The sequence below is a fragment of the Triticum aestivum genome, chromosome 5D (assembly GCF_018294505.1).
Source record: "Triticum aestivum cultivar Chinese Spring chromosome 5D, IWGSC CS RefSeq v2.1, whole genome shotgun sequence".
In the NCBI taxonomy this organism is placed as follows: Eukaryota; Viridiplantae; Streptophyta; class Magnoliopsida; order Poales; family Poaceae; genus Triticum; species Triticum aestivum.
The window spans coordinates 371,964,126-371,978,622 of record NC_057808.1 but is presented as its reverse complement, the minus strand read 5'-3'; the positions used below and the strand labels follow the sequence as shown (position 1 = coordinate 371,978,622).

General features: G+C 50.0%; 3 protein-coding genes across 3 annotated transcripts; 1 reads left to right on the top strand and 2 right to left on the bottom strand.

Moving 5' to 3' along the window:
* Nucleotides 1–1,930: 1,930 nt before the first annotated feature.
* On the bottom strand, nucleotides 1,931–3,018 carry LOC123124974 (putative cyclin-dependent kinase F-2). The gene has a single exon (XM_044545517.1). The coding sequence runs from the start codon at nucleotides 2,984–2,986 to the stop codon at nucleotides 1,931–1,933; it is 1,056 nt and encodes a 351-aa protein (XP_044401452.1). The 5' UTR covers nucleotides 2,987–3,018.
* A 1,100-nt stretch (nucleotides 3,019–4,118) lies between these two features.
* On the bottom strand, nucleotides 4,119–8,468 carry LOC123121855 (uncharacterized). The gene is made up of 3 exons (XM_044541933.1): nucleotides 7,567–8,468; nucleotides 6,282–6,480; nucleotides 4,119–5,423 (listed from the first exon to the last, which is right to left on the bottom strand). The coding sequence occupies exons 1-3, from the start codon at nucleotides 8,204–8,206 to the stop codon at nucleotides 4,478–4,480; spliced, it is 1,785 nt and encodes a 594-aa protein (XP_044397868.1). The 5' UTR covers nucleotides 8,207–8,468; the 3' UTR covers nucleotides 4,119–4,477.
* A 4,697-nt stretch (nucleotides 8,469–13,165) lies between these two features.
* Nucleotides 13,166–14,327, top strand: LOC123124973 (mitogen-activated protein kinase kinase kinase 11). The gene is made up of 2 exons (XM_044545516.1): nucleotides 13,166–13,930; nucleotides 14,044–14,327. Exons 1-2 carry the CDS (start codon nucleotides 13,247–13,249, stop codon nucleotides 14,098–14,100), a joined length of 741 nt encoding a protein of 246 aa, XP_044401451.1. The 5' UTR covers nucleotides 13,166–13,246; the 3' UTR covers nucleotides 14,101–14,327.
* Nucleotides 14,328–14,497: the final 170 nt, after the last annotated feature.

The window sequence follows — 14,497 nt, the reverse complement described above, 5'->3', positions numbered from 1 at the left end:
ACTCGGATACATGTGTGGATACATAGACAACACCATGTCCCTAGTAAGCCTCTTGTTGACTAGCTCATTGATCAATAGATGGTTACGGTTTCCTGACCATGGACATTGCATGTCGTTGATAATGGGATCACATCATTAGGAGAATGATGTGATGGACAAGACCCAATCCTAAGCCTAGCACAAGATCGTGTAGTTCGTTTGCTAAGAGCTTTTCTAATGTCAAGTATCATTTCCTTAGACCATGAGATTGTGCAACTCCCGGATACCGTAGGAATGCTTTGGGTGTATCAAACATCACAACGTAACTGGGTGGCTATAAAGGTGCACTACGGGTATCTCCGAAAGTGTCTGTTGGGTTGGCACGAATCGAGACTGGGATTTGTCACTCCGTGTAAACGGAGAGGTATCTCTGGGCCCACTCGGTAGGACATCATCATAATGTGCACAATGTGACCAAGGAGTTGATCACGGGATGATGTGTTACGGAACGAGTAAAGAGACTTGCCGGTAACGAGATTGAACAAGGTATCGAGATACCGACGATCGAATCTCGGGCAAGTAACATACCGATTGACAAAGGGAATTGTATACATGATTGATTGAATCCCCGACATCGTGGTTCATCCGATGAGATCATCGTAGAACATGTGGGAGCCAACATGGGTATCCAGATCCCGCTGTTGGTTATTGGCCGGAGAACGTCTTGGTCATGTCTGCATGGTTCCCGAACCCGTAGGGTCTACACACTTAAGGTTCGATGACGCTAGGGTCATAGGGAATAGATATACGTGGTTACCAAATGTTGTTCAGAGTCCCGGATGAGATCCCGGACGTCACGAGGAGTTCCGGAATGGTCCGGAGGTAAAGATTTATATATGGGAAGTCCTGTTTTGGTCACCGGAAAAGTTTCGGGTGCTATCGGTAACGTACCGGGACCACCGGAGGGTCCCGGGGGTCCACCAGGTGGGGCCACCGGCCCCAGAGGGCTGCGTGGGCCAAGTGTGGGAAGGGACCAGCCCCTAGGTGGGCTGGTGCGCCTCCCACAAGGGGCCCAGGGCGCAGGAAGGGGGGGAAGGGGGAAACCCTAGGCTCAGATGGGCCTAAGGCCCACCTAGTGGTGCGCCCCCCCTTCTCTCCCCCCTTGGCCACCCCCTAGATGGATCTAGGGCTGGCCGCACCCCTTGGGGGGGAAACCATAGATGGGGGAGCAGCCCCTCCCCCTCCCCTATATATAGTGGGGGTTTTGGGGCTGCCATACACATGAGAACATCTCTCTCTTGGCGCAGCCCTACCCTCTCCCTCCTCGTCTCTTGCGGTGATTGGCGAAGCCCTGCAGGAGTGCCACGCTCCTCCATCACCACCATGCCGTTGTGCTGCTGCTAGACGGAGTCTTCCCCAACCTCTCCCTCTCTCCTTGCTGGATCAAGGCGTGGGAGACGTCACCGGGCTGCACGTGTGTTGAACGCGGAGGCGCCGTGGTTCGGCGCTTAGATCGGAATCAACCGCGATCTGAATCGCTACGAGTACGACTCCTTCATCCGCGTTCTTGCAACGCTTCCGCATCGCGATCTACAAGGGTATGTAGATGCACTCCGCTTCCCCTCGTTGCTAGATTACTCCATAGATTGATCTTGGTGATGCGTAGAAAATTTTGAATTTCTGCTACGTTACCCAACACTCTAATGTACAGAGTAAATAAAAACGGAGGGAGTATATTCGACCAGGACTGGGATCAGGTGACTGCCCATGGGCAGTCACGCTGTAACATGTGGCCACCAATCCATCGTTCATTCAACATCCAATGGAGAGGACTGATCCATGAGGAAGCCAGCCAACACTTTTAGTAGTGTTTAGGACGCCCACAGTTGTAGTTTTATGTTCTTGCAACAAGCTATACACTGAGTGCTCTTCACATGACCAATATACAACCTCATGCACATTTGTGATGAACGCAATACAAATCTTTGGTGACGTTGGCGAACCATGGTCGCCTTAGCGCGGTGGTGGCCGACAACCTCTTGTCGACGTTGCACGAGAGGAGCCCCTTGAGGACTTCGAAACCTTCTTTGGAGAGGAGGTCCTCTGGGAAGTGCTGACGGAGCTTGTTGCGGGAAATGACATGCGGCGGCGTCACCAGTTTCCCGGCGAGCGGCAAGGACTTGTAGGCTGGCCAGATCGTGAACAATGGCACGCCGAGAACGCGGAAGATGGCGAGGAGCTGTTGGGCGTCGTCGTCCCCGTCGAAGAGCGGCTTCCCGGAGAGGAGCTCGGCCATGACGCAGCCGAGGGACCACATGTCAACCGTGGCGTCGTAGTCGGTCTTGCCGAGGAGCATCTCCGGTGCCATGTACCGGCGTGTGCCGTGCTGGCCGTACGGCGCGGGCTCTGCCATGGACACCGCGAGCCCTAGGTCGCAGATCTTGACAGTGCTGATGCCGTCTGCGCCGACGAGGATGTTCCCCGGCTTGATGTCGCGGTGGATGATGCGGAGCCCGTGCATGTGCTTGGCGGCGCCGAGGAGCTGCTCCATGATGCAGCGGACGTCGCCCTCGGGGAACGGCCGGCCGCGGCGGTGCTCGTGGAGGACGTCGTGCAGGCTGGGCCCGACGCACTCCATCACGACGGCGAGCTTGCCGGCCAAGGGGTCGAGCGAGAGCGCCCGGAGCTCGACGATGGCGCGGTGGCGGTGGCACGCCGCGAGGAACGCGGCCTCGCGCAGCGTACGGGCGTCGGCGCAGCCGCAGGCGATGCCGGCGCCCTCGTGCGCGCAGGGGAGCGGCTTCTTGACGGCGACGGTCCAGCCGTTGGTGAGGTGGCGCGCCTCCACGACGCCGCCGTAGGCGCCCACGCCGAGCGCGCGCGTCTCCTGGTAGTCGGTGGAGCTCCAGTAGCGCGCCCTGTTGCAGAAGGTGAGCCTCGGGGCGCCGCCGCTGGTGTCCACCTTGAAGTCGGGGTGGTCGCCGGGGAAGACGCGCTTGATGGCCATCGGGAACGGAGGGGGAGGAGGAGGTCGATGGAAGAAGCTGCGCGGCCGAAAAGGAAACGAGAGGATCGCATGGTGGCGGTGGTATATATTGAGCTTGGGATGCTCAGCGTCAGCGAGACGTGCACAACTGGTCCTCGGATTCAACGAGGTCAACGCGCTGCGTAGCTTGTGCGAGACTGTAACGGGAGCATGTACGCGTTCGGATTCGTAGCCGGAGGAAAAAAACAAAGGAACTGCGGTCACTTGTCCGATTTCGATCTAAAACGGGATATCCGTGCATGGATATCTGTGGTTGCTTTAAGATTCACGCTAATTATTTTTGTTGTTGTCAAAAATTATCTCGATATTTGTTCATTCTTTATTTCAATGTGTATCATCGTGTTTCATTATGTGCCAATAAAAAAGATGCTCTTGCTTTGGATCGGTTTTAATATGCACGATAATATACGATGAGACACTAATGTACACTTTGGAACGAGAAGAAAAACCGAATGTAACGCTATGAAACCAGATAAATTCTGAAAATGGTCAAAAAATGTAGCAAGAATCTGAAAGCAGCTATAGACGTTGGATCCGTGCACGGCAGAATTGCAACCCCCACCACACAAAACAATCTGCTACCATTCATCTTCCTCCAATCTAGGCGGCGTAACCATTGATCTTTGTCACCCACGCCTCCCTTACTGTCTGCCGGTAAGGTCCTTAGCGAGGCCTTGTCAGGTACGCCAGGACAGCCACGGCCTCCCCGTCTAAGCCCCGAGGCTACGCTGCTGCTTCACCACACAGGCATCAACGGACTGATTGCAAGCTAAATTCCGTCACTTGAGAAATAGCAAACGCGAGGGGGGGGGGGGGGGGAAGTACAACCATCTAACAAGTTCAGAAAATTGTCAACCTCACAGCAGCGTGTTTTCTACCTCACTCTGGTCTGCTCTTCGTCTCGTCTCCTCTGCTACTTCCTGTGTTCGAATTCTATGTTTATGATGACAACAGTGGCAGTTCCTCGGGCATTCGAAATTCCGACGTTCAAACCACAGCAGCACACTAGTCATAACTAGTACACCCTCTGTTCATAAATATTTAGGAACAGAGGTAGTGTTTCTCTTGCATATAAGGGGGCAGTAATAGATTAGGAAAGTCTTACAAGTAAGACCTGAAGCAAAAGTGATGCCAATTACATACCCCAAGTTCAAGCTTACCGTCGATAAACCGAGATAACCGTGGACAGTTTTGAGCCCCTAAAGACAGCTCCATTGCAAAATGAGGCTTTGCTGTCTATAGGGGTATTCGTTTAGACTACGTAGTAGATAGTAGTAGAAAACAGCAGTACTTGTGCTGTTCTGGACTCGTGGTCGGTGTTCGCCACGCAAAATGGCCCTAACTGTACAAAACACCTCATGTCGAAACGTTGCATCATCATCTTGCAAGGACAGAGTTTCTCTGCTCTAGTGATACCCTTGTAGCAGAGACACAGCCTCCAAAAACGATCCTTCACCGTCCACCGTAGAACTGAATCAGCATTTCCAACCTCCCCCGCCTCTGATCCGACTCCCTGTAGCGATTCTCGAGGAAATCAGAGTAACCCAGGCTGGCTCCTCCAGGCATCAGTTGCCTCTCAATCTCATACTCCCGCTGCAGACTCCTCTGGTACTCTCCTGAGTAGTAGTAGTCGCTTCTCCATGGTGGCACAACTGGAGGCCTCTCTTGGTGCCAAGGCTGATCCGGACGCTCAAGGCTCCTCATTGGTGGATGAAAGCCACCTTGGTTGGGCAAAACATGCAGCGGTGGCCCTCTGCACAGTGGCTGGATCATGTCCATTGGTGGATGAAAGCTGCCTTGGTTGGGCAAAACATGCAGCGGTGGCCCTCTGCACAGTGGCTGGATCATGTCCTGGTGATGAAAGTAAGGAGCTCTCTCTGGGCCATATACGTTGAGTGGCAAACCTGGACGTTCCATTGGAGGACCTCCAAAGGGGTAAGGATCAAACATGATTGGCATGTCAACTCTGTTGGCTGGAGGAAAGTGTGGCCGAGGCCATGCTGGAGCAAGTGGACGCAGATCAAATGGCCTCGTGTCAGTTGCCATGATGCCAGGATAGAATTTGCTGCCTCCAAGGGATGAGATTGAACCAACGTTTCCATGCGCTTTCTTCAGTTTCTTTACGTCTCCAATGCAGAACTTAAAAGTGTAGCAAGGACCTAGAGCAAAAGATTGATCGCACTTTGCACCATCTCCTCTCTTTTGGTTATAACCAGGGTACTCCTCTTTGCAGAAAATATCTTTAGCAAACATAATAAGACAAAACTCATTGGCTAGTTGCTCGATATCCCATGCGTCGTAAGGATATCCTGTCTTGTGGCTAAGGTGGATTTCACCAAAGGGCCGAAGCAAGTGTTGTGCATTGGCAAAAAATCCATTTACCAGCTGCTTATGCAAGCTACAGGTCAAAGCAACATGTTAATTAGAAGTTAGCTAAGAAACCAACAATCCAAAAGTATGTTAAAAAAAAGATTTTGAGAAGGTTCTTGGGTTAACTAAACTAAATAAGAAACCATCAGTTAACGACCATTAGCAGACAAACATTAAGCTGCTTACGGATAAACAAACCAATCTTACTTCACACTTCATATGTATAGAAACTTCTGCTTACAAGTTACAAAAACAGTTTGATGTCACAGTTCGAATGCCTTGTATTCGTAAGTACTATTACCTCCGTATCAAAATATACGACGTTTTTGTAGCCTACAAAAACGTCTTATATCTACAAAAACGGAGGTAGTAGTAGATACAGAGAAGGAACTAGCAAACAGAGTGATGTATAAGATTTACATTAAGGTTCAGGAATCGAATGAAAACATTCTAGTTTACTTTTCTTGCATTTGGTACATGGAGATATTTCTGCCTTCATGATAAGATAAATGTCATCTTGAATACAGAGAATACATAGCTATGGCATGTGCAATATATCTGAAATGCTATCAATTCTTACTGCAACCATAAAAAACAGCGCATTTCAACCAACGAGACTGTGCAACGTGACAGAGTCCTCATTGGCCATAACTAAAATAAAATAAAAATTCCTATAGATTCCATCCAATGACACATGCACCTATGCATAAATTTTCTAAATGAAACCACCAACAATGAAACTCCTCATACCCAGATGCAGCCCCATGAATACTAAATCAAATTAAACCAAAGAAAGTCACTAAGACCAATTATGATGCAACCAGCCAATATGTAAAAAGATAGCAATTTTGTAATCCATGAATTAACCAAAGATTAGTGCACATACTTGATGACTAGCGGGTTATCCTCTTTTCCGTTGAACCCAGCATGAGGAAAATTAAGGACGATCCGGTCGAACCGTCTCATCTTCAGAGAAGGGTAAAGCTTCATCAGTTTTGCATCAACACCATGCAAAACTGTACAGTCCAACCTTTTCAGCTCTGTTATATTTGCCTCAGCGTTGCCATACTTCCTCTTTAAAGCGTCTGCACGAGAAGATTGCGAACAAGATATGCAGACCAAACAGATAAGTTCATCGAAAAGTGATCACGGAACAACAATATCTCTCTGAGATTAATGTAGGTTTAGGAGTGGAGCAAATAAGAAATCTATAAAGTAAAAACGAATTAAATACGAAATATTTAGAAGAAGAAGAAAAAACAAGAGTGGTTGTTACATGGAATGAAATCAAGACATTTTTCTGAGCTACCCTGATGCCCTAATATAGTATGTTCACTGAGTTAATTTCTCACTCATTCATTTCCATTTTCCTGCTCCAAGGGCATTTTGTCACATTTCGTTGAGTTGAGTAATCGTTGACACAACAGAGTGACAAAAGGAAAAATAATGGTGTGGATAGGCTACAAGGTGCAACCATATCAAAACAACAGGTTACTCTAAACAGCGCTGAACGGCAAAACAGGGAATCTCAGGGTAAAATAAACTAGCCAACAAGATTTAGTACACACACTTAACCTGTTCAGTTCATAATCGATACAATATGAAGAAAAATAAAAACTTGAAATAGCAACAGCGATTCCCAATACACGAATGGATGTGATGTTTCCATGACACACAATTCCTAGCAATAAAAGACAGTACAACACACGGTTGGAGTTGGAACTTCTTCATGATTAGTTTCATCCAGATCACATACAATCCTTACCAAGATCAATCATGTTTGAATGTATATATGTATAGCACCTTGTCTTCTCCATACAGCTCGAGAAAAATTACTACCAGCTCAATTTATAGTATGCAGGATTAGTTCCTTTGTCACAGAATGTGAAGCCAGTTTATGATAACTTGATCCTAAGTTCCTAACCCAGTAAAGTGCATCAAATCCTTTTTAACCAGCATAAGATACCAAATTGTCCAAGGCCCATGGTATTCTTGTGTGTACCGTACACCCCCATGGCCCCATTTATTCCCCATGTCCAAAGCAGGAAATGCCAAAAATGTAGTAGCAGCATCATCCAAATTAGTACTACTAGTAGAGCACAGAGCACACATATCTGGTCCTATATACTCCTATATTAGGAGCAGCAAAGAGGGTATGGAATGGATCGAACCGTAGGAGTCGAGGGACGTGGCGACGATGTGCTGGCCGGAGCCGAACGCGGTGGCGAGCGCCAGCGAGAAGGAGAAATCCCCGTCCCCGACGACGAGTATGCTGTGCATCGACGAGTAGTACTTGAGCCACCTCACCCCCTCGTCATCCTTCTCCGCCACTCCTTTCGCCGCCGGCGCACCGCCCTTCCGATCAGCGGCGGGGCCGGCCGCCGGATCCCCTTGCACTGGGGCCTCATCCTTCCCGTCGACGGCGATCACCGGCGCCCCCTCAGCGCTCTTCACGGCCACCGCGACCTCCGCCACCAGTGGCGCCTTCTCCCCGCCGCCTCCGCCCCCAGCCGCCGCGGCCACCGGAATCCCTAGCACCGCCGGCTCCGCATCACTGACGACGGCGATCACCGGCACCCCCTCGGCGCTTTTCAGGGCAAGGGCGACAGCCGTCCCCGGCGGCGCCTTCTCCCCGCCGCCGTCCCTGGCCACCGGAATCCCTAGCACCGACGCGTCGCCCTCCCCGCCGACGGCGATCACGGGGCCCCCTTCAGCATCCTCGGCTCCCGCCGCGGCCTCGGCCCCCGGCGCCGCCTTCCCCCCGCACCCGCCGCCGCCCCCGGGCTTCCCCGCTCGCCGTGGCCGCCGCATTCTCCCTCTCTCTCTCTCTCTCTCTCTTCCCACAGCGTCGAGAGCAGAGCGGTCGCTGTGCGCTTGCGCTCGTGCGAGGAGAGCAGAGTAAAGCGCGTGGACTCGGGTCCACCTCCGAACCCGAAGTTGCAATCAGACCGCTCCGGCGAGGGCGTCGAAGGGGGTGGCCTGCGGCCGAGGGGGTGGCGGGACCCACATGGCGGTGAGCTGTGGGCTCGGCGAAAGGGTGCCGGATTTTGCGCGGACGCCAGCCTTGTGGACTCTGTGTTGACGAGTTTGAAATTTGAATTGCTTGAGACTTCGCTATCGTTGCAACGTTTTTCGGTCGCTTGATTGAGGAGAGTCTCGCGTGCTCTGCACTATGGGCGTGTTTGGTAGCATGTATGGACCTAGCCTAGTTGTTCTCCTCTCATACATGCTCAATGTAAACATGCTGAGTCCATGCAGTTGCTGTTGTTTGGCGGCGATGTATGCGCTGAGACATGCTGAGCTGAGACTTTGTTTGGCAGCCTGCATGTGTTTAGACATGCTGAACAATTTCAAATTCTAATTTTTTGAATGATGAACAAAATTGAAACAAAATGAAAACAAATTTAAACAATATTTGAAATTCTAAACATATTTTGAAAATTTGAAAATATTTGAAATTCTGAACTTTCGAAAATTTAAACAATATTTGATTTTTTTTTGAAATTATGGTTTTTTTTCAAAATTCAAAAATATTTATTTTTCTAAATTCCGAACATTTTTGAAACTTTTAAAACATTTATTAAAAATTCAAACAAATTTTGAAATTCAGAACAATTTTTTGAAAATGTAAACAATTTTGAAATTTCAAACTTTTTAAAAAATCGAAATTCTGAACTTTTTCAAAATTTGAACATTTTTTCGAAATTTGAACATTTTTTGTAAATATAAACATATCTGAACGTGATCTGGTGGGTGGGGACGAGGGTCAGGGCCAGCATGGCTGCCTTCATGCACCCTGTTTGGGGTGCATGAGATGAGCATGGTTGAGGGCCCTTTTATCCATGAGATGGACATAGCTCAGGTGAGCCCATACACCCTACCAAACAAGCAAAAGTGGGTCGGATTGGGAACTTTTGCCCTCATGCACCCTACCAAACACACCCTATAGGCACGAGCGCGCCTTCACTGCCATCGCTGGCATTTGATTGGACACGGGCTACGGCAGCACCACCACGTGGAGGCTGTGGCAGGGGTAGGGGAGGACGGGGTGGCGCTTTGGGGAGCGACGCTGGAGTTGGATTTTTTTTCCCAAGAGGACCAAACTATTGGCATCTGCATCGTTGTCATGTATGGTTTCTGGACTTGATGCAAGCAAACGAGGCAAGAAATTAACAAACAAAGGTACAGAACACAGGCAATCTAGAGCATCTCTAACAGGTGATGAAACGTTTGGTGACGTAAAAAATCTACATAGAGTAGCAGAGAGAAAATTTACATCAATGCGGACATACTGGAACAGTAGATCATCAAAAATCATGACGCCTACAGAACTCAATGAGTTCCTCGTCGTCGAGGTTCATCACCCCTGGTGGTCTGTCAGAGGGTCCTGCCTTGTGGTCGTTGCCAGTAGACGGCCTCAGGTCCTCCTCCTCCTCCTCCTCCTCGGGTATGTAGCACGCTTCCTTCTCGAACCTGTCGGATATCTCGTCGACATCATTGGAGATAATACGAAACATCTCCTCTTCATACTCATTCCGCTTTGCCTTGTCCTTCTCAAGCAAAGAATCAAAGCTCCGCCTCAACAAGGTGTGGATTGGCCTTGGCAAGCTAATCCATGTGAACCCTATCCCTCCCACCGACACGGCAGTGTGCTTTCTCCTATTCGCTGGAGACAATGTGCATCTCGAGGGTTTGCGCCTCCTCGACCGAGGCCATGTCGGGGAAGTTCAACTCATCCCGTGCGCCATGACATCTCCCTTGATGCAGCGTTGCCGCCCCCCAAGCGGCCGAGCCGAGTTGTGACCGACGAAACCAGGGGCAACCTGAGCGGCGGTGGACGAAACCAATAGGTTGGGGAGGTGGGTCGTGGATCAGGCAACGACGGGCAATGGGGAGGCTGGATTTGGGTGTCGGCTGGGTGGTGGTTTCAGCGTGGATTGGCCGGAATCGATGACACGGGCTACAGGCGGCTGTAGGTGCGCATGTGGGCATGGGAATTTCTTGGCAGCCGTTGCGGCGCTGCAAATATGCAACAACGGGGGCGTTTTCACCTGTTAGAGCGTAGTTTTTGCGTCGAAGTGCCCCAATTGATTGTTTATTCATCACCGGCATGTTTTTACATCACTTGTTGGGGATGCTCTTACTATGCCACTATAAGATATGAATTTAACATATGCAACTAAATTGATTTTTTTCTACAACATCGCCTTTAAAAAAGAATAAATGCCTTCGCGCCACTCTTGCCACGTCAACCACTGATGGTCATCATGTTAGAAAGGAGACAACGCCTTCACCAAAATGACGATGCAAGTTTATCGGTACTGGACCCAACCAGTAAAGGTCAAAACATGAGTTTTTACTCTGAATATGAAGCGTGTTCCAAGGAAAACAATTTGTTTCAGCCGGCTGCATGCAGTCGGTCCATCGGCCGCCTAAGTTAACATTAGATTCGCACGATCGTGCAGTGTGCTCCAACCCCTTCCAGCCATCGCTAGAGCCCGTAGCCCAACACCGTGTCCCAGTTTGACCCACACGCCACACTCCCTCAACCTTATCCCTTATCCATTAGTCGTGAAACTTCTGGCCCGAACGGGTCTTCTTCCTTGTGAGATCCCCTCCCACATATCTCTCATGTCTCTGCCCCACACCTTCGGCGAGGTGCATCTCCTCGAGCCTCTCCTCCTATTCTCCCTTTCTATCTGCAGGTAGGTAGCCCACTCGCCGCATGATGCTGCAAGAGGACACACATATCCGGCGAGGGAGACCATGGTCGTGCGAAGGGGCTCCAAGGGGTGGCGGCCGGTGCAGCGACATCATGCTGCATGAGATGAAGCCATCGTATTACGATGATGTGCCTCCAGCGACGATGTCGTGTTGCAAGTAGGCGGCCATCAGTGCTGCGAGGCCGTGCTGCCGCGTCCTAGTGGCTAGGATCTTGTGTTGGTGTTTTAGTGGGGTCAGATGGGCTGGATCCTACATGGCCGCCGAGTTTGGACGCGTCTGGACCTGCCCATATTCGCCCCACATATGAGATGGGTACGGAAGGCGGATGACAACCCTGATGTTTGGGCTGCATTTGAGGGGTCTAGTTGGGTGGCTAAATTTGGCCCGGGTGATGTGTAGGTTGTCCGCCCGGGCATTTAGGGGGGAGGGGTCTGATTGCAGACGCTCTAAGCACTTTCACGCCATCAATTCTCCAATCCAGCTTTCCTTCCGCATAAATCTGGATAGAAGTCTGGTTGTTAATTATGTAGCAAGATTGCAAGCGAGTGTCTGACAAACAAAACTAGTCTACTGATTATGCCATGATTTTCGCCTATTGTCTGGATTGGTACCAGTTTGGACTGGCACGAAACATGAACGCAAATGTGTGCAAAATTTGCCCACTCACTCTGGATGGATGGTAATGGAATGGGTTTGGATGGGTAGAGTTAAAGCAGATCCATACTGATACCCACAAGTCCGTTTATGCATGAAACACCCATGGGTCACAAATGTGGTCCATACTCATACCCGATGGATATCAGCAATTGATAAAATAGAACAGGGTATGGACCCGCATGAGTAGCGAAGATCCATGTGTAAAACATCCACTCGTGAAACCTTTGCCCAACGGGTTGGATATTCGTGAATACCTGGGCCCATGGATAACATTGTCATCCCTACTCACCCGACCTATTGATTGGTTAACTTTAAAAAAAATGTAGACGCTAATATACATGCATGAGTACTCACCCCTATGAGAATTTCAACCTGAACATTGTCAAACATAGAAAGTAGTGTTTAATGGGCACCAATTATATAGCACTAGAAATACAACCAAGTATTTTAAAAATTGTATATACTCATGTATAGGAACAAAAAAATCGGTTGCGGTAACGACACCAATATGAACTTTCTTTCCTAGAAAGGAGATTGAAACCTTGATCTACGCATCAATGTGCACAATCATTTTTTATATTGAAGTTGATACAAAACATCGAGGCCATTACAAGATATGAATATACCATCTACGACCAAGTCAGACTTTTTTCTGCAACAAGGACGACAATGTTCCATGTACCATCTTCATGATGGGTCTTCTGAACCCGAAGACGACACCATGAACATGGTGACTTGTTTCAAGCTTGTACGCACCTTTGTTTCAAAAAATATATATAGTGGAACATTTGTTTCAAGCTTTCACGTACCTATTGATGCATAGCTAGCAATGCTAAATAACTAATGAAACATATACTTTAGTAGTACGTCAATGTATAAATAACTAGTGAAACATATACTTTAGTACGTACCTATTGATACATTTGTTTCAAGCTTGTACGTACCTTTGTTCCATCATGCAAGTTTTCCTTTTGACACATTTCATTAGCATGACAGTTCATATACATAAATAACTAATGAGACATATGCTTTAGTAGTACGTCAATGTGAAGCCAAATACATCGTGAACCTATTGCTTGTGGCTCCGTACCTATATATATCTTGAGAGTCCCTTGATCGGAGTTAATGGACAGCCACCGCGAAAAAAAACCCGACCGACCACGCTAAACACAGATCACTTATTTCGCAAGCAACAAGCAATTCTTGTCTTACCCCCGTCGACGAAGCAATTCTATCGACCGAAACCCAGGATTATTCCTTAGCATCGCGCGGGAGATATCACTCCGATGCAAGGAAGAAAAAAGAAGATTGTTAAACCATCCTTCCTTTTACTTCCCAACCCAGCTCACTCCATCCCGCTCTAGCTTGCTCGCCACCCATGATAAAGAAACCAATGCACATTAGCAGGAGCAGTATCAAACAAGCACATCCTGATCCGTCTGACCTCCTCGTCCAAAGCTACCCGAGGCCATGGGGCTCTGCGCGTCGATGCTGCAGCGGAGGACGGAGAGGCGGTACCCCGAGCCGAGGCGCGGCACGGCGGAGGCGCTGTTCGTCGTCAGAGGCGACCGCCGGCCGGCGAACCCAGAGGCGCTGGTGGTCCGGGTGCAGGACTCCGGTCGAACACAGCTCCGGAGACATGGCAGGGAGGAGAGTGGAGGACGCGGGGGGTGCTGGCGACAAGGCACCGACGCGCTGGACTGGATGATCGCCCGCGCTCGGATGCCCCGGCTGCCTTGCGCGGGCACCGGGACCGTCGGGGTCGAGCCGGACGCGGCGTTGCGCACGCGTGAGACGACGGCGGCGGGCCGAGGTGCCCCGCCAGGGCACGGGGTCGAGCCGGATGCGCCGTTGCTCACGCGCAAGACGACGGCGGCGGCGGGCCGAGGGGCCCCGCCAGGGACGCGCTGGACGCCACCAACGGCCCCGGTGACGCCGACGCCGCCCTCGCCGGCCATGACGCCCATGGGCGGGGCGCCGGCGGCACCGAGTACGCCGGCCTCGGCAGCCATGACGCCGGGCCGGCCGGTGTGGCAGAGGAGGATACTGATGGGTATGCGGTGCGAGCTGCCGCGGTTCAGCGGGCTCGTGCTGTACGACGAGCACGGCCGGCCCATCCAGGTCGGCACCCCGGGCAGAAGAAACCACCGCCAGGTACGCAGCAGGCAGCCGGGCAGAGTAAGCTTAGCTCGACAGATAGTTAGTAGTTTCTCCTGAGCAATACAGGAGTTCAGATTAATGTACGCTTTTGACCTGTTTTTCTCCAGGGGAAGAAGAAGACTGCCAGGACATCTTCCACCACAACTCTCAGGGACCTCCTGTAGGCTGTAGCTAGTTGCGATTCATTGACAGAGAAGCTGAACGAATGCTTCTCCGCCGAATGCTCTGCTGTAAAGCGGCAAATACTTCTCATGCGAATATATCAATGTTTGGAGGTCTTCACTGTAACATTGCGACTTACATTGTTGGGAAAATTGACCGGCCCGTGGACACTGATGCGGGAGCCGGCCATCTAACCATGCCCCGAATTATCTGTATTTTTTTCTTCTAATTCCATAGCACTCAAAATAATTATAGAAAATAGCATAATTCATCAAAAAAATGCAAATGTCCTTAGTATAACACTAGTTCAGGATGTTCAACAAGAATTCATTGATTTTGAATTCAGCGATACTAGAGTCAAAACTGACACATGTCATTCCACCCGTAGTTCCTCTTGAG